General features: G+C 30.2%; 2 protein-coding genes and 1 pseudogene across 2 annotated transcripts; 2 read left to right on the forward strand and 1 right to left on the reverse strand.

The window, feature by feature from the left end:
- Window positions 1-10128: 10128 nt before the first annotated feature.
- On the reverse strand, window positions 10129-13540 carry LOC109803071 (protein DETOXIFICATION 21). The gene is made up of 8 exons (XM_083072186.1): window positions 13132-13540; window positions 12057-12598; window positions 11613-11699; window positions 11431-11487; window positions 11087-11325; window positions 10879-10997; window positions 10693-10779; window positions 10129-10434 (listed from the first exon to the last, which is right to left on the reverse strand). Exons 1-8 carry the CDS (start codon window positions 13384-13386, stop codon window positions 10345-10347), a joined length of 1476 nt encoding a protein of 491 aa, XP_082928312.1. The 5' UTR covers window positions 13387-13540; the 3' UTR covers window positions 10129-10344.
- A 4627-nt stretch (window positions 13541-18167) lies between these two features.
- On the forward strand, window positions 18168-21596 carry LOC145957017 (uncharacterized; annotated as a pseudogene).
- On the forward strand, window positions 19644-20537 carry LOC145957141 (uncharacterized). The gene has a single exon (XM_083073356.1). It carries the CDS (start codon window positions 19644-19646, stop codon window positions 20535-20537), a length of 894 nt encoding a protein of 297 aa, XP_082929482.1.
- Window positions 21597-22089: the final 493 nt, after the last annotated feature.

Consider the following 22089-nt stretch of genomic DNA (forward strand, 5'->3'; position numbering starts at 1 on the left):
AGTGAATTGGTGTTCATTTTTGTGCAGATATGTGTAGATGAATTCATATCTATCTTTCAATGAATGGTAGTCTTAGAAGGTTGTATTTCTACCAAAATCTTTACCGTAAGTGCCCATATTCTACCATAACCTAATTCATTTCTTCAATCTTTTAAAAATGTGACTAATTTACTTCAATTTTTTCATTTTAACTTAAACCATGTTACTATAATAGGTTTTCTAGAGACACCAAGCTTGCTCTACAAAGTACAAAGGATGTCTTGAACATTGTTGTGCATGATTTGGGATTGCTAGCATTTTTCTTCCTATTACTATGTTAAGCCAAATATAGATATTATGTATTTTGTTGTTGAGGGATCTATTGTGTGTCTTATTTTCCTTCAAAAACTATTGTTTTTTGGCCTATTAATATATTCAATTGGGCATTCAAAAAAATGTTGTTTTTTTAGCCCAATAATCTATTCAATTGGGCATGTAGTTCAGTAATTAATACTTGACAGTTGTAGTGGATGCATGATATGAATGTAATGATGACTTTATTAGTTATTTTTATGTTATTTATTTTAGTATTTTAAAAATAATTATAATATGTTTGGAGTTTCAATTAGTAGATGTTGGGCATCTTTAATTTTTTCTGTTGATATGCAAAAAACTTTATTTGAACCAATTAAATAGTTTAAAGTCTATTACACTCTTACCTGTAAAAAAACACCCGTTCAAACCGAAACCCGCTTAAATTAAAATTTATCTAAACCAATAAATAATGTGATCGGGTTCAGGTTTAAATAATGTAATTTGTAGGTTATATCGGTTTAGATTATATTGAACCAAAACCGACCGTATCCGACCGATGATCACCCCTAATTGTCATAAAGGTTTCAAGAGGAGGAGGAAGAGGAAATCAGTGTAAATCTCTAACTTTACCTCGACTTGGGAAGCTATTGTTACACGTAAATATCCTAGGGTCAAAAACCCTAGTTAGAGTACCCTTTTCCGATCATCACCTATCCCATTTAATTCTCGTCGATTCATTGGTTTACTAACCTAGGTGTGTCAAGGCTTTTACCGAAACTTCATTCGAGATACCCATGAAATCGATTAACCCACACTTTCTGTGTCTGGACCTTATTTATCAAATACTATGTATGCAATGTTCTAACAAAGTAGAACGTGAACTAATTAACTTTTTGCATTTTACGTCACACCCTAAACCATTTATAAACGGTATCATCCTTAGGTACATGGACATGCTCCTTGCTTTACAATAGTTTTAATTTGTTGAAATACACAATGACTTTCATGTTAGAGTATTTGCAAGTGGTTACTGCTATCTTCTCTCTTATATTAGTATGGCTTCGTTGGGATCTCCAATATTATCTACTCCAAGTTCACCACGTAAACACATAATAATATTATAAAATTTAAAAGCAATTAAAAATAATACAGTTTTAAATTCAACCACGGGAGACACAATTTTTTTTTTTGTTTAATAAGAAAGTATAACAACTTTCCGTTGATTGGTCTATATGAAAGTAAAATGATATATAGTTTCAATTGCAATTTCATGCTTAATACTAAAAGGTCTCTATGATTAAAGAACATAAATATCACAACATATAACATATACGAAGTATAAGAATAGTCATACACACAATTCATATAATAATTAAATTGTATACATTTTCATCAAGTCTTCCCATTCAATATTAATAAATAAATAAAAGTTAACATATTACATTCCATTTATCACCATCATTCCATCAATCACAATACATCATATTCATCAATTAAAATTCATGAAATGTATGCTCCTAACTCTATATGTATATAAGTATCAAGTTCCTCATCATCAGAGTATAAAAAATAACCTAAGAGTAATATATAGAACGGGATCACTCCCTCAAATAAGGTAGGGACCACTCCACAGCAATGATCTCTTAAACCACCTCACTAGGAGATGTCTATAAGGGTACCGTCAAAGTGTTACAGTTGACCATGGTAGCCTCACATTCCTGATAGATGTTTCCCCATCATAACATCTTTGAGATACAAGTAGATGATCTGTGATATCCCACTTGCATAGATTCACACTATCCTGCGAAGGAGGAGGAGGAGCTCGCGCCTCCCTTGCTACCGCGCGAACAAAGTCGCGCTTCCGCTGCTACCGCACGAACGAAGTCGCGCTTCCATTGACATCGCTTGAGGAGCCCACGCCTCCGCACTGCCACCACGCGAAGGAGGTTGCGCCTCTGCTGCTACTGCACGAAGGAGGTCACACCTCCGTTGCCATCATCGTAAAAGGAGACGACACCTCCGCTGCCACCGTGCCTCCGTCGCCACCGCACCTCCACAGTTCCTCCGTATATAATATAAGGACTATTTTACAATTTTAAACAAATTAAAAAATTTGATATTACCAGTAATTTTGGTACCTCATAAATGACCTTTAACCTATAATACTTCATGTTAGAAGGCCACACTCTATTACATGGAACACCATAGCACTAACCACAAATGAACTTTTTTTCCCCTCTCTCTATATATCCACACTTCTCCCAACAAGGAAATGAACTCAGGTTTGTACCTGCTAACCGAAACCATTTTAAAATGAGGGATTTCCCTTCATTGAATTCGAAATTATGAAGCATGGATTTAGGTGTGATTTGAAAACGATTTGATTGAAATAACATATTTTTAATCTCTTTCCTTTTTATTAAATCATATCATGTTTGTACCTGCTAAACCAAATCATTTGAAAATAAGGGGTTTCTCTTCATTGAATTTGAAATTATAACAGTAATGATACATTTTCTGATTTAATATTCGAAATATGATTTAAAATATTAAAATATTTATTTTATAATAAATTTATTATAAAATAATTATTTAATTTAATATTTTTATAATTTAAATTAATATTTTATATATTAACAAGATTTTTAAATAGTCCTTTCCAACGGTCTAACATTTTTCAATTATGAAACATGAATAGACACATGAGACCTATTTTTCAATTATGAAATATGAATAGACACATGAGACCTATAATCCTAAAGAAAAATGCTGGACACTTCACTAATCATAGTTTATCTTTAGGTGTGATTTGATTGAAATTAAACATTTTTTTTAATCTCTTTCTTATCAAATCATATCATGTTCATATATCATTATTGTTTTTAAAAAAAAATATTTTTATAAAGATCATATGTATATCATGGAAAGGAAATGACCAAAATATATATATATATATATAATATAATATAAATAAAGAGTATATATATTACAAAAATTGAATTTATGTATTTTACCACAATATTTGAGTTTATGTATTTTTTTTTATCATATATGATAGTCTATAGTTGGATGATTATATGAAAAAATATATTATTCATAAATTGTGATTAGATTCTATTTTAAATGTTTCCTTTTAAGTTATTTGAAAAATAATACTTTTTAATCTAACATTACGCAAGTAAAATAATATTTAAAAAAAAAACCTTAATTATATGTTTGTGACTGATTTGTGTCTGTAATGTACTATGTATGTACAAGATATGATTTTTTATAATACACAATATTTACTCAAAGAAATTTCTATCTCGTGAAGGAAAATAAAAATAAAAATAAAAGGGCAATGATTAGCATACTGATACGTGGATCCTCAAGAACCTACAATTTTTTATTTTTTATTTTTTATTTTTACCTTTTAAGTAGAAGTTGAAACTGCATTAATTCCATTTAGTGCCGTGTTCCTCATGTCTCTGGTGACAAGTCACCTATTCGGTATTCAGATAATTAAGGCGTTGAGTTATGAAAGGTACATACGGTAGGATGAGTAATGATGATCCGCTGTATTGCTTATACTAGACGGTACATTTATTAGCGCAGAATAATTACTAATTTAAAATTATTTATTTACATATATGAAAATATGTATATAAAGATAAAGTAATTACACAAATATACATAAATATAATATTTTAATAAAAGTAAATCATATAATTTAAGTTGTCGTTTAAGTAATTCTTATATATAATCATTAGATCATCTTTACTACACAATATCTTAGTCTATTCTTATTCTACTATGATATTAAGTATAATTATTATAGTCTAAATTAGGAATGATAATGAGACCTTATGAGGGTGGGTAATAGTAAATCTGCTCCTACCCTGCTGGATGAAAATTGGTTTCATACTCATCCCATATCCGCGCGAGTATCCATTAAGCGGGTATCCATGAATTTCTTGAATATCTACGGATATCCATGGATATCACAAGTACAAAAGAAGTGTACTACGTCGGATATTTTAGGCTTTTTACGTCAGAAAACGTACCGACGTAGAAGCGGGAGACGTAAATTTTACGTCGGGGCTTCAAATCCGACGTAAATTTACGTCGGAAATTACGAAACCCGACGTAAAAAAGTCGTAAAAAAACAAAAAAAAAACTTAAGAACGCAGGCAGAACGGCCCGTTCTGCTTGGAGAACGGCCCGTTCTCCAAGCAGAACAGCCGTTCTGCTTGCAGAACAGGCCATTCTGCTTCGTAGAATAACAACAACAAAAACGTCCACTACCTACACAAATAAAACAACCAAAAAATCGAATAAAATAGATAACCAGAGTAGCAATGCTAAGTAGAAAAGTGCTAACGAAACCTTGTTTCATACCTGAGGAGCAGCAACAATGTGCAAATGAGTAACAAAGAGTTCATCCCTCTGCAAAAAACAAGAAAACGATTCAGTAACAAAGAAGAGGGAGAGGGTTTACAGAGAAAAAAATGAAAAGTGATGAAAAGTGAATGCGCGCGGTGTGCCTCGCGCTCTCTTATTCAAATTTGCGTCTTTTTTACGTCGGACCTGGTAGGGTGCGACGTAAATTGGACTTTTTACGTCTGACCTTCCCAGGTGCGACGTAGATTGGACTTTTTACGTCGGACCTTACCAGGTGCGACGTAAAAAAGTTCGCAAAAATTACAAAAATGCCACCGCATTTTTTTTACGTCGGATTTTCGTATTTCCGACGTAAAAGGGGTGACGTAATATGCTTATTTTCTACTAGTGTATCCATGAATATTTATAAATTTTTTAAGAAATTAAAAAAATTATATTACAAATAATTTTAAGTTTATATTTAAGGTCATTAAAATATTTAAAATAAAAATTCAATATTAATTTTGAACTTGTATTTAACGTTAATTTTGTTGAAATAATAATAAAAATGCAAGATAATCAATAATTTAAAATACATCAATCTCACAAGTAAGTGAAAGTCTCATAACAAAGCTACAATAATTCAATCTCATAATTTCAAACGGAAGTAAACAACTTAAAATACATAAATCTTATTGGTCCAATCAAAGATAGAAAATTAATCAAATTACATCCAACATAATTTTATAACATGCTTAACACATGTTGGTAACTTATTCATCAACCTCACTTTTGTAAGAAAATAAGACGAGAGAGTGTAGTTTTAGGGTTATGTGATACAAAGATAATTAGGATATTTAAGAAATATTATTAAACGGGTACCCGCGGGTATGGATATCATCTTACCCGCCCCCGCCCCATTTATAAATGGGTAAAAAATTATCTGTCCCCATTATCCGCGGGTACCCAATTAGCCTATCCATTTATTATCCGTAGCGGATTTTATTCACAGATACCCGCGAGTGCGGGTATTTTTGCCATTCCTAGTCTAAACACATGAAAATACGTAAGAGTAAACTAGAATTTAAAGTATTAGCATGTATAACAAGATTTGTCAACTCAACTCATAATTTTTAGCATCAACATTTTAACATATTCAATTCTATCAACTTGACAACTACATCTACTACAATAGAAGGTCAACTTGAACAACACAACATTAGCAACTCAATTTTCAGCACATCAATATATTTCATCACAAATCAACACTGCATATGAACAACATAATTAAATCAACATATCATATGCATATCACAACAACTATATGTGTTATCACGTGTTTCAACTAAACTACTAAAAAATTGCAAAATAGCGACCGAAATTTATAAGTCGCTATTTAGCGACCGATTATGAAAAATCAAATAGCGACCGATTTAGCGACCAAAATAAGTCGTCGCTAGAAAATCGATCGCTAAATAATTTTTTTTTGATTTTTTTAGCGACGGAATTAAATTCGGTCGCTATTTCGGTCGCTAAATTATAAATTTTGATTTTTTTTAGCGACGGAATTTAATTCGATCGCTAAATAGTAGTTAAATTTAGCGATAGAATTGAATTCGATCGCTATTTTGGTCGCTAAATTATAAATTTTGATTTTTTTAGCGACGAAATTTAATTCGGTCACTAAATAGTAGTTAAAATTAGTGACGAAATTGAATTTGGTCGTTAAACAGTAGTTAAATTTAGCGACGGAATTAAATTCGGTCGTTATTTCGGTCGCTAAATTATAAATTTTGATTTTTTAGCGACAAAATTTCATTCGATCACTAAATACAAAGGTAAAAATACAAAGGTAAAAATTTCTATCACCAAAATTTTATATTTTTATTATTTAAATATTCTCTCTTATTTGTAATTAAAAACTGAGATTTTACTAATAATAGAAATGTCACGATCAAACCATTTTGTTTTACGTGATATTCCAATGAATCTAAAAGGAATTTAAATTTAAATAGCACAATCAAAGCGTAGAACTAATACCATGTCCAATTATTATTGTTATAGTTATCATAATCCATCATAGTTACATTTTTATATTGTCCCAAAATTAGAGTACTAGAATTTAAATTTATTCCTCTACTCATTCATGAGTCCATAATGTCAGACCTTTCAAGGCTTTCTTTAGCACATGATTCTTTTAAGTTTTTCACGGATCTAGTTGGGAATGTTAAATTTTTATTTTTTGTATGAGAATTCTAAAAATAATATATTCTTAATAGTCATTAATTAATTAAGTTTTTCACTAAATATTTTTCATGGAAGGACATGGGAATACAAAATTTCTATGAAGGGAGTTTTTATTTATAATCATGTCTCTTATTTTCTAAAATATCTTAGACATGCCAAACATATTTAATAAAAAAATATATTAAAAAAAAGCATAATTCCCATTAATGAAAAAAAATAGTTATCAAATATTACCGCTCATTTAGTAGAGAATAAATAGGATGAAAAGAGAAAAATAAGAAAATGAAAATAAGAAAGATTATTTAGTTGGAAAAATATATAGAGGAGAGAAATTAAAAGATGATAGGTCTCATTTTCTTATTTATTTATTTCACTATCTCCTCCTTTTTTTTATATATATATATCTTATTTTTCACACATTTTTTACATATTTCTCTTCAATCAAATAACTAAATTTCTATTTTTTTTTTTACCTATTTCTTAATTTCTCTTCATTTTATTTCTCATTTATTTATTTTCTCTAAACCAAATACAAGCTAAAGGCAAAGATGCAGAATACAAGTTGAAAGGACAAGCCAAAGCACAGAGAATAGCATTGCTAAACCGAAAGCACCCTTTTGGGAGAACAAGCCTAATGTAACATGATAAAAATATAATACTGAATCTTATTTTTAATACTTTTTTGGAACATAAAGAATACTGAATCTAAGAGCAAATAACATAGCACTTAAATTAGAAATGTCATATATCCGAACAGGATTGGCAACACTAGAGAATTCTTGTGGCGTAGACCGATGAAACACAAAGCCATAAAAAGGGCAAGCATTATTATAAAATGGATTACACAATCAATGGAGCACAAAACCAAGGATGGAGATTAGAGAACATGCGAGAATCACGAAGCATGCAGGTACGTGATACATAATAAACATGACACAAGGTAAAAGGATGAACATCATTGGAGGTGGGAAAACAACTAAACACAGTCTAGGACAAGAAAACTCTGACACTGTTTAGGACAAGCTTTAATTGGTCGTACCTAGCTAGCTGCAAGATGCCGTGTACTTTGGGAAACTTATCTATAATCTTGGAAAAATGATACAGCTTCCGAAGAAGGATGTTGTAACCATAGTTTTAAAAATCGGACTGGTCATTGAATCGGTTAAGGTATTGGGTTAGTAGGTCAAAAGTTGAACCGGTAGGTGATTGGTTGAACCGCATGACTCGATTTTTATTTATTTATATTAAAAAATATTCATATTAAATATATTTATACTGATAAATTTTAATAAATTCATATCTTATTTTAAATTTAAATTTTTCTATCTTATTTAAAAAAAAATTATTTTTATTTTATAAAAAAATACATAAAAAAATTACATGTTAAACGGTATATTAATACAAATTAAAAATATAAATAATATGTACATATATAATATGCTTGCAATTAATATCACAAAATAATATATGTAATATTTACATAGATATTGAATTATTAAATATATAATTTAAAATTAATAATATTCTATAAAAGTTATTTAAGTTGTATATATTGTAAACAAATATATTAGAACAAGTAGTCATTGTTATATTTAATAAGACTCCTTGCTTTTTCATTAAGAGATTCAATTTTCATTATTATTTTTGTAATTTATGATCTCTTAAAAAAAATTTTAAAAAAAAAAAGTGGTTGAACTGGTTTGACCCACCGGTTCACCGGTTGAACCGGAAAATTGACCGGTTCAATCCGGTTTGAAACGGGTCGACTGCATAACCGATCCAACTTCAGATTCGGACCGGCTGGACCACCGGTTCCCGGTCCAACCGGTCCGACCGGCCGGGTCGGTCCGGGTTTTAAAACACTGGTTGTAACAAGTCCTACATCAGGGAGGTCTCCTTACCAAGGAGGCCTTATAAGGCGGGAGGTTCTCTAACCTCTTGGGCCGGTTTTTGGGGGATGGTTCCCCTCCTTAACCTTATGCTTGTTATAATGGTGCTTTCATTGAGAGTCAGCCAACTCGAGAAGGGCTACCCACAGAGGGTTCTAACTACCGGAGGGTTCTAATCGACAAAGGCCGAGTGAAATATCGGTGAGTGAAGTACCGTGGAGTGCAGCCATCGAGGACGCTGGCTTTCGAAGGGGGTGGTAATGTAACAAGTCCCACATCGGGGAGATCTCCTTACCAGGGAGGCCTTATAAGGCGAGAGGTTCTCCAACCTCTTGGGCTGGCTTTTGAGGAATGGTTCCCTTCCTTAACCTTATGCTCGTTACAAATGTATCATTCCTCATGGTCTTATTCTACCAGCTACTGCATTAGTCTGGTGGAGTAAGAAGAATCAATCAATTTCTATTTAAAATAATTAAAAACAATAGTATAAACTTTGTAGTTATTTTATATAAAAGAATTAAGTGAGAATAGAGAAAAATTAGTATTTTAAAATTTTAATTTATATTATTAAATTTTTATGTAAAAGTAAATTATTTAAACAATTAAATTTTTATTATTTATTATTTATTTTCAAATATATATTCAAATAATGGTATAATGGTAGTTTTGTCCAAATAGTTTTTTAGAAAACTCTACACAAATTCATTTATAAGAGTATAATGAAATCCATTTAAATCCTTTTTGTCAAATATTTTTTTTAATTATTTAATAATCTTTCACTTTCTTATTCGATCACTATTAAATCACTTCTCCCAAACACACTGTATATATGCATGTATTTAAGTATTTTAATTTATGAAGAAAAAAAGATATTGCATGTAGAAACAAATTAGATAACGGTGCAATTCAGAAACACCCAATAACTTCTCCGATTGTTGATTTTGACCGGAAGGATAGTGAAGCAAGAGAAGCAAATCAAGCATTGGCAATGATTGAAAAATTCATTGCAAAATTTTCACTAAAGAAATTATTTATTTACCAAATTGCTACCTTCAAAACCAAATAATTTTTTGAATTTCTTAGCTGTTATTGTTATCCAATTCGTAAAAATCAAATTATTTAAAGTTGTTTTTAAAAATAAACCATTGCTCAGAAATAGTAATCAAATACGACTTTAATCTTCAATCGAGGCTGAGAGTAGAATGTACTCTGGTTATTTTATAAACATGTGATTGAATTCTCACCTAGTTTTTAACCAACTAATTCTAAACCTCCGCGTGATATTCAAATCGCAACAAATCCACTAATTTGAAAATTTTAAAATTAAGACCCAAGAACATGTAACAATACATGATGCCTTGCATGTAAACATCCATTAACTGAGTCCAGTATCGAGTACAAGAAAAACTATGGGACATGTTACAAAAATTGAGCAAAACTGTGAAAGATACCCACCAGTTTTGGCTTAAGAATTTTGATTCATAAATATCCATATAATTGCTATCAACCTCTTAGATGTATAACAACATATGTTACACAAATGATGACACTGAAACTAATTAACATAATTTGTTCCCCCTTCATTTTCATGATCAGAACTGTCAAGCTTCGACCACCTGTTAACACGATGCTGAGCAATGACCACCTGCACAGAATGATATGATCATGTTTAATAAAATGTAATTAGTATGCAAGACAATGTAGTAATTAGAAGCCATCTTATGGTAACAGGTAAATAAAGATTTGTTTGGATAAACATATGTAAAAAGCAGTTAGAGAGAAAAATAAGAAAATAAAATGAATCAAAATTCTCTCACAAACTAAAACTAAGGAGAATTCCTTATTTACTTCTCCTATAAGTACTTTTTGAGAACTATATACTAGCCCCGAGTGAAATTCATACCTGCTCGTCCCAGTTAGTTTTGTAGGTGATTACAGTTAGCACTATAGTTTGAATCAACGTTCCAAACAACATTCCAATCCAGATTCCCTAGAAAAGTTGAAAAAAAGTTTGTTCAATAGATCAAGCAGCATAAAGATAGAAGATGATCTACAATTTAAAAGCAACAGAATATGAAAGGGTACTCACCTTGACTTGCAAACCCAAAAATTTACCAAGTACAAGACCTACAGGAATACCTATGACGTAATAACACCCCAGATTCACATATGCTACAATGCTTTGCCACCCTGCTCCAATAGCCACTCCTGTTGAAAATCACATAATGTAAAAACAACAGGATTCAAATCTTAAATCAATTCAAGTCAGAGGGAGCAAATGGTGTAAATAATAATACCAGAGAGTACAGGTTGAACACTATTTAGTAATATAGAGACTGATAACAAAGGAGACAAATCCCCAACAGCCAAGGCCACATCTTTGTCTGAGGTAAATATATAAGCAAGTCTTTCCCTAAAAAATAAGAAGAATAAAAACAGAGTGAATCCGATGATCAAGGATGTGAGCACTGTCACAACAATGGAGAACTTTGCAGCTTTGGCACTTCCTTTTCCAAGTTCATTTGCTACTCGAACGCTGCAAAACAAAGTTTAAAAAGTCAAATTTTCAGGTTAAATATACAATAGTTGAAAAATAAAATAAAATAACAAAAGCAGTGACAACTGACTACCATAAAATTACCTTGCTGCAGCCATGAAACCAAGTGATATCATCATTTCCCATCCATTGATGTTGAGACTGAAAAAAAAAAAATCATCTAGAAAAAGTCCACCATAACACATGAAGCTAATACAAAACATACAATAGAAACACAACATTCAAATTTCAATGAAAAAATGTTCCAGTGCAGAGGGATTACTTACCATATAGATAGAGCATCAATTTCAACCTCTGCATTCTTCATGTTACCGGTCAAAAGAACCAATATTGTGTTGTACCAGAGCTCAAGACTGTAAAATACACAACAGCATCAAGTTAGGAAGACACATAGTAACAATCTAGATCCTCTAGGGAACTGTTCCATTGACATATTTATTTTCACACCCTTTTACTTTTAGTATAAAAAATCACATCAATGGAAAAAGAGAAAACATCAAGCAATCCCAAAATTGAACGAAGTTCAGATGATTCAAATCTCGGATGCTAAAATTTCAAGGCTGACTACTAAGAATATGAATCATCTGATATTCATCCAATGGTTCTGATCCCAACTACAAGGAATCCAAAACCGCTGAAAAATTCAACAATCATTGAATTTGCAAAAAACTTATCCCACTTGTTGATAGAGAATAATACTGAAGTCTCACCATAACATGGTACCAGCTGAAAGGGACATCTTGACAACAGGCCAGAGGTCTCTGAATGCCAAAAATGAGTAACCTTTCCATGTTTCAGGGCACCAACCACATGTGGCAAATATCAATTGACCAATGTTGGGAAGCCAATATGCCAAACATGTTGAAATCATTGCACCAGGAATCCCAAAATGGTACTTGACTGTCAAAAGCCAGGAGAGAGACACATGAACGACGATCGCAAAAGATGCCAAGAATGCAATTATGACATTCTTGCTTTGAGACTGCAGGAATGTCTGGCATGTGAAGGAGATGATGAAAGCAAACATCACAGGAATCGACCAAAGAGAAATGATTCCTGCCTCATGTGCTATGCGCTCATCTTGGCCCAAGAGCATCAAAATTGGGCTTGTGAATATAAACAAGGGAAGCAGATTGAGCGCAGTTCCGAACAAAACTACCCACGATCTTTGAAGATACACTCCCATCATGCCATACTCCTTTGCACCGTACGCTTGTCCACAAAGTGTTGACAACGCAGTAGCCATTCCTAACTACAATTCCAGTCATTACATTGTAATTGCAATTGTAACACAAAAACCATTACAGTTTCATTGAAAATTTTATATATGTACACTAAACCATAGATAAACGATAATATCATGGTATCACACACACACACCCACAAAAAAAACATAATTTAAAATCATGCGATAGCAATGTCCGCAAATAATAAGCTAACATTCTAGGCGATTCCTGATAAACTTAAAACTTGGGTATACCAAACACCCCCTTATTGTATTCTAGTAATTGCCATTACAATCTATGTTTCTCTTATAACCCAAGTTTAACCAGTCAAAAAAAAATCCATTGTACACCACCGAAAGATTTGGTTTTTGATTAACCAAAAACTAATAAGTAGGAAAATATATAACTTTCAATTGATGAAACACAGAAAGAAAGAGAGATATGAAAGAACATGACGTGTTTTAATTTAAAATGAGAAAAGAGACGAGGAAAGAGCAAAAGAAAGAGAGAGAAAGATGGTCGAAAAAGTGAAAAGGCATAGCAAAGACAAAAACAGTACCAGAATACCATTGGCGAACCTAATGAGAACGGTGTAAACGAGAGCGAAAGCTGCGAGTTCCGTTGAGCCAATATGGCCAATGAATGCTTGGCTTATAACATTCATACCAAAGGTGGTGAACCTTGTGAATATGGCTGGTGCTGCCACAATCCACATGGCCTTGCTCTCCCTCCAAACCCTCTTCGCCAAAGATAACCCTTGTTCTTGCTCTTTCTCTTTGCTCAACAGCTTCTGCCTAAGGTGTGGTGCCTCCATGGTTCGCCTCGAAGGAAGCTAGGACGCGTTGTGTTGAGAAGAGAAAGAGAAAGAGAAATGCGATTAAAACATGGAACAAGAGTTGGAGTATAAATAAAGTGGGTGAGTTTAATGGTGAGCGAAGCAAAAAGTTATGTGGACCAAATCATAGGACACCGAATGTATGGCGAAATTGTTAGGGTTAAGTTTAACGTGAGACGTGTTGTTAGTGTTAGTGTATTAGTGTGATCAACTCTAAGTTTGTGTTCAGCGATAGGGGTTGATTCATGTTTAAGTAAAGTTAGGGATTTGAATTCTGCCTTATATATATAGCTGCATTAAATCTTAGGATCAACTATTTTATTTTTTAGGGTGTCTCTTACGTAGCGAGAAGATTAGTCACCATTATCGATCATCCTGAAGGAAAAAAAGAAAAAAGTGTATTAGTGTGTCCAATTGAAGAATGATGTTGGGGCGCGCAGTTGAGGGAGTGAGATCATTCATGACGTGGAAGAGAAATGGCGGCCTAACCTCTACTGGATGGCGTTTTTCATTTTGGCCACCTCTACTCGACCTACTCTCTATTACCAAAACGACAAAAGGTAAGCCCACTTCATTCATTGCTATTACCAAAACGACAAAAGGGAAACCCACATCATTCATACTAAATAAATACCATCAAGTTTCCGAGAAAAATCATCACACATTTAAAGACGGAATTTTTCGATTTACGAAAATCATCCAAGTTGTTAAATTCAATATTAAAAATTATTATTATAATTAATAATAAATTTATCTTATTTTTATATATTTTGTTTAAATTCCTATTATATAACTTTGTTTTTTTTATAATAACCGTTTAAAATTATTTTATACAAATCATCAAATGTATGTTTTTTCGTGCAATAATTTTAATATTTTCTATTATAATATTTTTCATTTTTTCTTCATAACAAATATACATATGTAAATTAATTTTATCTTGAAATTTGAAAAATATGGTTGCTTAAAATTCTTGTTGTATATATTGATGCTTTAAATTCTAGCTTATCTTTATATTTTTTCATGTGATTTAGACTGCATAAATTATATATGGTATGAGAGTAGAAAATAGATAAGTATTACGTGTTGCAGTTAAGGTGATTATCATGAGGATAACAGAGTTGTTTATATTTTGGATGCTATCATAGAGTAGTATATTATATAGGAGCTGCTTAATTGACAATTTAAATTGTATAATTTACATTTACAGAATTATTATATTTATATCGTATATATTTACATATTGTTTTGCCTTTATATGCACGAGATAGAGTACATGTCCACGTATTTGTATATATACAAATTTTAAATTATTAATTATTTTTCACTATTAATTATTTGTCGTAGGAATTAAGACAGATTGTTACATTAAGGATACTAATAAATAATAACTTAAATAAAAATTTCTGAAATAAGTGTTTTTTATTTTTGAAATTAGTATTATTTTCCTTTTTTACAACTACTAGTATTTCATTAAGCATATTTTTAGTTATTTAATATTTTAAAATTTATAAAATGTAATATTAAGAAAAAGAATAAATAATAATTTTAAGTACATGTTCTTACGACACATGTTATTGCATTTTATTATTTTTTTTATTTTATTGGTGTGTTTGAATTTCTTAAATTTAAATGTTAAAATATAAATAACTTTCTCAATCATATGTTTGTTACTTTATAGATCTTTCGAATTGACCAGAGTCTAATTCTGATTATATGTATAGAACTTTATTTAAAAATAATAATAATAAGTTCAATATAATGTCTGTTTTAAAAAAGTTTTTTTTTTCTATTTCATAAATATAGTTAATTTAACTTTTTTAAAATATATATACTACTAATAAAAGTAATTATTTTCTTTTATATACATATTTTGATTAGACTATTTTATTTTTTATAATATAATTGATTATTATTTTTATCTTAACTTTTTTTCTCCCTCATTTTTTGTATTGAGATAAAATATATAAACACATAAAGACTCTCTATTCTACCAAAATATATATAATAACAATAATGTAATATGAAGTTAAAATTTTGTATAAAAAATTTGTGAAGTATCCATATCTACACATTTTTTTTATAGAGAAATCCAAATCTACACCTACAGATTCACCTTAGTAGATTATTTAATTAATGTAACTTTTTAAACTTATAAAACTGCACAAATATGATAACTTTTAGTGAACAATTAAGAATATAAGCCACAATCAAAATTAAATCCTTTCCAACAATTTTCTTTCCATTTTTTTTCCACAAAACCTACAATCGTAAATATTCTCACAAATTTGTCAATTTATTTTACGGTTGCTTTATTGATAGAAAGATTAGTCAATATTAATTAATTAATATCAATTAAAATTGATCAATATTTGGAAATTAGAAAATTGGCATGAAATAAAAAAAGTCAATGTCTAAAACTTTTACAATAGTTTACGCCCAATTAATTAATTAATTGCTAAATAAATTGACCATTTTTTTTTTTAATTATTATATATGTTTCTCGGTATAGTAAAAGTAAGAAAGAAAGCAATCCAAAAGTATGCAGATATTTTTTTTAATTAACTTATAAGTTAAATTATATTTTGGTATTTATTTTAATTAAAATTTATTTTAGTTTTTTATTTATTAAAATATTTATTTTAGTCTTTTATCTTTTACATTTATATAAAATAATGATTATTTTCAATTTTGAGATATGATTTTGAATTAATATAAATTTTAACTAATATCATATTTTTTTTATCTTTCTTTCTATCACTTTATATATCATGTCTCATCACATATATTTCTCTCTTTTTTCTTTTCCTAAGTGTAAACTAACATGAAAGTTTTCATTTATTTATCTATAATCCTTTTTTATATAAATTTTAGCAGGGCAAATTTTTTTTTTAAAAATTAGTACATTTTAAAAAAATGGAGGGACCATGGTCCCTCTAGTCCACCCTCCCTCCACCCATGTGTGTAAATGTGTACATAACTCAACAACCGAAAACATAAATATAAATATAACAATATGCTATGGTCCTTACACTTAATAAAATCACTAATTATCTATAGAAATACAACACCTACCTATTATATGTAAATATTTTAATATCATAAATAGTTTATTATCACTTATCCTTTTATTTTTATCTTTCTTTCTATCACATTATATATCATGTCTCACATATATTTCTTTCTTGTTTTTTTCCTAAGTGTCAACTAAAATGAAAGTTTTCATTTATCAATCTGTAATATATTTTTAAATAAATTTTAGTGAGGCAAATGTTTATTAAAGTAATGTTGGTACATTTTGAAAAAATGGGGGGGACCATGGCCCCTCGAGTCCACCCTCCCTCCTCGACCCATGTGTGTATATGTGTACATAACTCAACAACCAAAAACATAAATATAAGTGTAACAATTTGCTATGGTCCCTAGACTTAATAAAACTACCTTCTATCTATATATTGAAATACAACACCTACCTATTATATGTAAATATTCTAATATCATAAATAGTTTATTATCACTTATACTTTTTTATCTTTCTTTCTATCACATTATATATCATGTCTCACATATATTTCTCTCTTTTTCTTCTCCCAAGTGTAAATTAACATGAAAGTTGTCATGCATCAATCTATAATATATTTTTTTATATAAATTTAAGTGGGGGAAATTTTTTTTAAAAGTAATGTTGGTACATTAAAAAAAAAATGGGGGACCATGGCCCCTCTAGTCCCCCCTCCCTTCACCCATGTGTGTGTATGTGTACATAACTCAACAACCAAAAACATAAATATAAGTGTAACAATCCGTTATGGTCCTACACTTGATGAAATTACCTACTACAATAGAAATACAACACCTACCTAAGGTTCACATGATCAATGACGGACGCACGTTGGAGCTTGTGGGGGCAGTTGCCCCACTAACTTTTCAATTTTGTTTTTTAATAATATAAAATATTATATTGTCTTTATTTAAAATTTAAAAACAAAAAAGTTAAATAAAAACTAAAAAAATTAAAATTAAAACTGAATTTAAATTTTGTTACGGGAACGGATGCATTAATTTGTGGCCCCCACTAATTTTTTAGTTTTTTTTAATAATATATATAATATTATATTATCTTCATTTAAAATTTAAAAACTAAAAAATAAAAAAAAAACTAAAAAAATTATAAAAGTAAAACTGAATTTAAGTTTCGTTACAGTTATCTTTATATGAGAAAGGAAATTTTTTTAAAAATATTTTAGTATGTTATAATAATTAACAACAAATTACATGTTTTAAAAAAATATTATGCATTTAAATTGTAAATCAAGATGAAAAAAATTATAAATTAAATAATATATGTGATTTAAGTTTTTAAAAAAATCATAAGTTGTTATTAACCTCTTTTTAGATATTTTATATCTTTTTTTTTGTTTTATTTTTATTTTTTCTAATTTTTTATATTTTGAGGTTCTCTTCTACCTCTAACATATTTTAAAGTGTAGAAGAGTGAAATTGGAAGAAAAGAAATAAACTTCTTCTTTCATCTATACTCCTTCTTGTTTGAATAGCTAAACTATCCATTTAAAGTGGTCTTTGAGGTTAGTGTATTTAAAGTTATTATTTTTATATTGCTTTATTTGAATTAATTTTTTTATTTTCAATGAGAAATTTAGTATTTTGATTTTGATTTACTCATTCTATTTTTATGTTTAGAAGAAACATTGTATGTTATGAACATTATATTAATTAAAATTATATTGCTTTTAGTTGTAATGGAAATGTATTTTAAAAGAAAATCATCTTCAGAGCAACCATCTTCTCCTCAAATACATGTTGAAAAAGAAGTCAAATTGGGTTCACTAACCAAAAAAAGATTTTTAGAATGTGATTTGGAAAGGCTTCTTGATGATCCTTGTTTAAGGCCAAAAATTTCAGATTATCATCCAAGTGATAGAGATGATGTTAGAAGATATTATTTGCAAAGGGTCCTTGTCAACCAAAAGAGATAAATTTTCCACAAAGACAATTTGGAGATACCATTCGTAAATTTAATCTGGATTGGTATTTAAAATATGGAAGTTGGTTAGAATATAGTCAAAAGGAGGATGCAGCATATTGTTTATATTTTTCTTATGAGATCACATGTTGGGGAACATAAAGGTAGTGGTGATGTATTCATAATAGAAGGTTTTACAAATTGGAAAAAAAGTGAGAGATTTAAAGTTCATGTTGGAGGTCCAAATAGTTTTCATAATCAAGCATGGAGGAATTGTCAATCTTTGATGAAACAAAAGCAACATATTGAAGTTGCAATGTGTAAGCAGTCTGATCAAACTAAAAAGGAATATCGAATTCATTTGACTGCAATAGTTGATTGCATTCGATTCTTATTACGCCAAGGATTAACTTTTCGTGGTAATGATGAGTCAATGTCATCAAGTAATAAGGAAAATTTTCTTGAACTTTTAGATTTTCTTGCTGACCACAATGAAGTTATTCATAAAGTGATAAAAAATGCTCATGGAAATCTTAAGTTGATAGCTCCTAAAATACAAAAAGATATTGTTAGATCTACTGTTAGTGAAACTACTAAAGCTATACTTGATGATCTAGGAGATAATTTTTTTCCTATTTTGATTGATGAATCTCGAGATATCTCAGTGAAAGAGCAAATGGTTGTGATTTTACGTTATGTTAATAAAAAGGGACAAGTTATAGAGCGTTTTCTTGGTCTTGTTCATGTTTCTAATACTAATGCTTTATCATTGAAAATAGCTGTGGAGTCATTGTTTTCAAAATATGGATTAAGTTTATCAAGGTTGCGTGGACAAGGATATGATGGAGAAAGTAATATGCAAGGTGAATTTAATTGTCTCAAAAGCTTGATATTAAAAGAGAATTGTTCCGCATTTTATATTCATTGTTTTGCCCATCAACTTCAATTAGCTCTTGTTACAGTGGCAAAAAAACATGTTGGAGTTGCATTATTTTTTAACTTGGTTGCTAATATTTCTAATGTTGTTGGAGCATCATGTAAGCGCCGAGATATTCTTCGAGAAAGTCAAATTGCAAAGGTGAAATAAGCATTGCAAAAAGGAGAAATCTTTAGTGGGCGTAGCTTGAATCAAGAAACTACAATAAAAAAGGCGGGAGATACTAGATGGAGCTCGCATTATGATACATTACTTAGTCTACTTTCCTTGTTCCCTTCCACGATTGATGTGCTTGAAATAGTTGAGGAAGATGGCATGAGTTTAGCACAAAAAGGCGAAACATGTGCTTTATTGAATTCTATGCAAACTTTTGAATTTGTTTTCACCTTACACTTGATGAAAAATATTTTAGGGATTACTCATGAGTTATCTCAAGCATTGCAAAGAAGTGATCGAGATATTGTAAATGTTATGAAATTAGTTTCAGTGTCCAAACAAAGGTTACAAGCAATGAAAGATGATGGTTGGTCTTCTTTGCTCAATAATGTTTCATCATTTTGTGAAAACCATAACATTGTGGTTCTAAATATGAATGACACTTTTCAAACACAAGGAAGGTCAAGGCGTAGGGTAGAGAAAGTTTCTAATCTACATCATTTTCAAGTTGAATTATTTTTTCAAGTGATTGATCAACAACTTCAAGAGTTAAACAATCATTTCACAGAAGAAAATACTGAGTTGCTTCTTTGTGTAGCATGTTTAAATCCAAGAGATTCATTTTCTGCATTTGACAAGGAGAAGTTGATTCGTTTTGCTAAATTTTATTCTTCTGAATTTTCTCCAATTGAACTTTTGGCATTAGATAATCAACTTGAAAATTATTTCATAGATGTATGTTTTGACAGTGCTTTTTCAAAATTAGAAGGGATTGGTGATCTTTCTATGAAGCTTGTGGAGACAAGAAAACATGTTGTATATCCATTGGTATATTTGCTTTTAGAGCTAGCCTTGATACTACCAGTGGCAACTGCATCAGTTGAAAGAGCTTTTTCTGCTATGAATATCATCAAGAATCGGATGCGCAATCGTATGGGAGATGAATGGTTAAATGATTGTTTAGTTACTTATATAGAGATAGAGGATTTTGATAGTATTGAAAATGAGCAAATCATTCAATGTTTTCAAACTATGAAAACTCGTAGAGAATAATTATGATATGTATTTATCTTTATAGAAATTTTATTTTATATTTTGACAAATTTATGTATTTAAATATTGCCCCCACTACTTAAAATTTCTGGATCCGTCACTGCACATGATTATATATCTTGGAAAACATCATAGTAAACTATATACATATATAGGACAATAAAATTTTGCAAAGGTAATTGAAAACTATATAAGTGTACATGTATATACAATAATCCAAAACTATAATATATGACCCTAAGTCAAAGTCAAACAACTATAACAAAATGAACAAAAGTAGCCAAGGGCTACACTGCAAATAACATGGCTAACCAAATCTCCAACCTGCTTCTAGATAACCTTACCCTATTCTCATGTAAACATGATCATCACAGTCCAATCACTAGGAAATATGCAAGAGTAAGCTAGATTTCAAAAGAGTATACAAATAACAAGTATAGAAGTAAAGACAACTATACTAATCACCAATGCCAAACCAGCAATAAAACACTTCATGGTTCACAACATATAATCAACATAAAACACCCCCAACATGGCATAAACAAGATTGAAAGACAAGCAACTCAAGCATATTAAGCTTACATCACAACCATGCCATCCAATAATATAATCACCAAAGCATATGAACAACACCAAACCACATTGCATCATATGCATACATCTCAACTAATGTATTGTCACGCATTCACCTATAAAGATCTTCAACAACAAGGTGAGCAATCTAAGTAGTTTGACCCTATCGAACTAACACGACATTTTTACATGGTTTCTTAGATTATGTCATTTAAATTATGAAGTCTAATATTCCTGTTTGGGTAGAACAATTTGAGTATGAGTCTATCAAGATATTAGCTTACAACATTAAGTCCTCTATGGAATTAGCCCATTGATTGTCCAAATATTACGTCCCTCTAGTACTCAGTTAGAGACTAAGCCCTCAACCTTATACTTTACTTAGTTGGTCTTTTTATATACATATGTCTTGACCTTGCTCACATATGGATCAATAATGGTCACTTATAAGCAATATAGCTCGACATGCCCCCTATATTGTGGTTATTTATAGTTGATATGCCTTGACTTGTCTCACATATCACATCAACTAAGGTCTTAGAGAAAACTCAACCATTTACTCTAAAAGATAACAACTACTGAAGGAGAGTCTTTCAACAATTGGGTTCGTAGAGCACCATATAATGGGATATCCAACTTTCAAAAACAATCTCCCTTCTGGTCCTAAGTCGATCAATATGCCTAAATACATGTAGCATTCTCAACATCACACATCAACCATGCATCAACATTTAAATTCATCTATATATATATATATATATATATATATATATATATATTATCCCAATATACATAGAACATTATCACCAATCAATATACAACATGCAATAGATTCACCTAAACTATCCATGTTCACCATATCACAAATCAAACAACAAGATTTTTCAAAGTAAATTGTGCCCAACACCGCATACTTTGCATCTAACATCATTGAGGTAGGGAGTTTTTTGCCTTGCCCACACTAAATGTCATTTAACCT

Source organism: Cajanus cajan, chromosome 4, assembly GCF_000230855.2.
Source record: "Cajanus cajan strain Asha chromosome 4, NIPB_CcT2T_4, whole genome shotgun sequence".
In the NCBI taxonomy this organism is placed as follows: domain Eukaryota; kingdom Viridiplantae; phylum Streptophyta; class Magnoliopsida; order Fabales; family Fabaceae; genus Cajanus; species Cajanus cajan.

Excerpts from the sequence above, each read along its gene's own strand:
- LOC109803071 (XM_083072186.1), bottom strand. The coding sequence starts at position 13,386 with ATGGAGGCACCACACCTTAGGCAGAAGCTGTTGAGCAAAGAGAAAGAG. Across the intron at positions 11,488-11,612 it reads ATTGATGCTCTATCTATATG|TCTCAACATCAATGGATGGG; the intron begins GTAAGTAATCCC and ends TTTTTTTTTCAG. Across the intron at positions 10,435-10,692 it reads AAACTAACTGGGACGAGCAG|GTGGTCATTGCTCAGCATCG; the intron begins GTATGAATTTCA and ends CATTCTGTGCAG.
- LOC145957141 (XM_083073356.1), top strand. The coding sequence starts at position 19,644 with ATGAGTTTAGCACAAAAAGGCGAAACATGTGCTTTATTGAATTCTATG.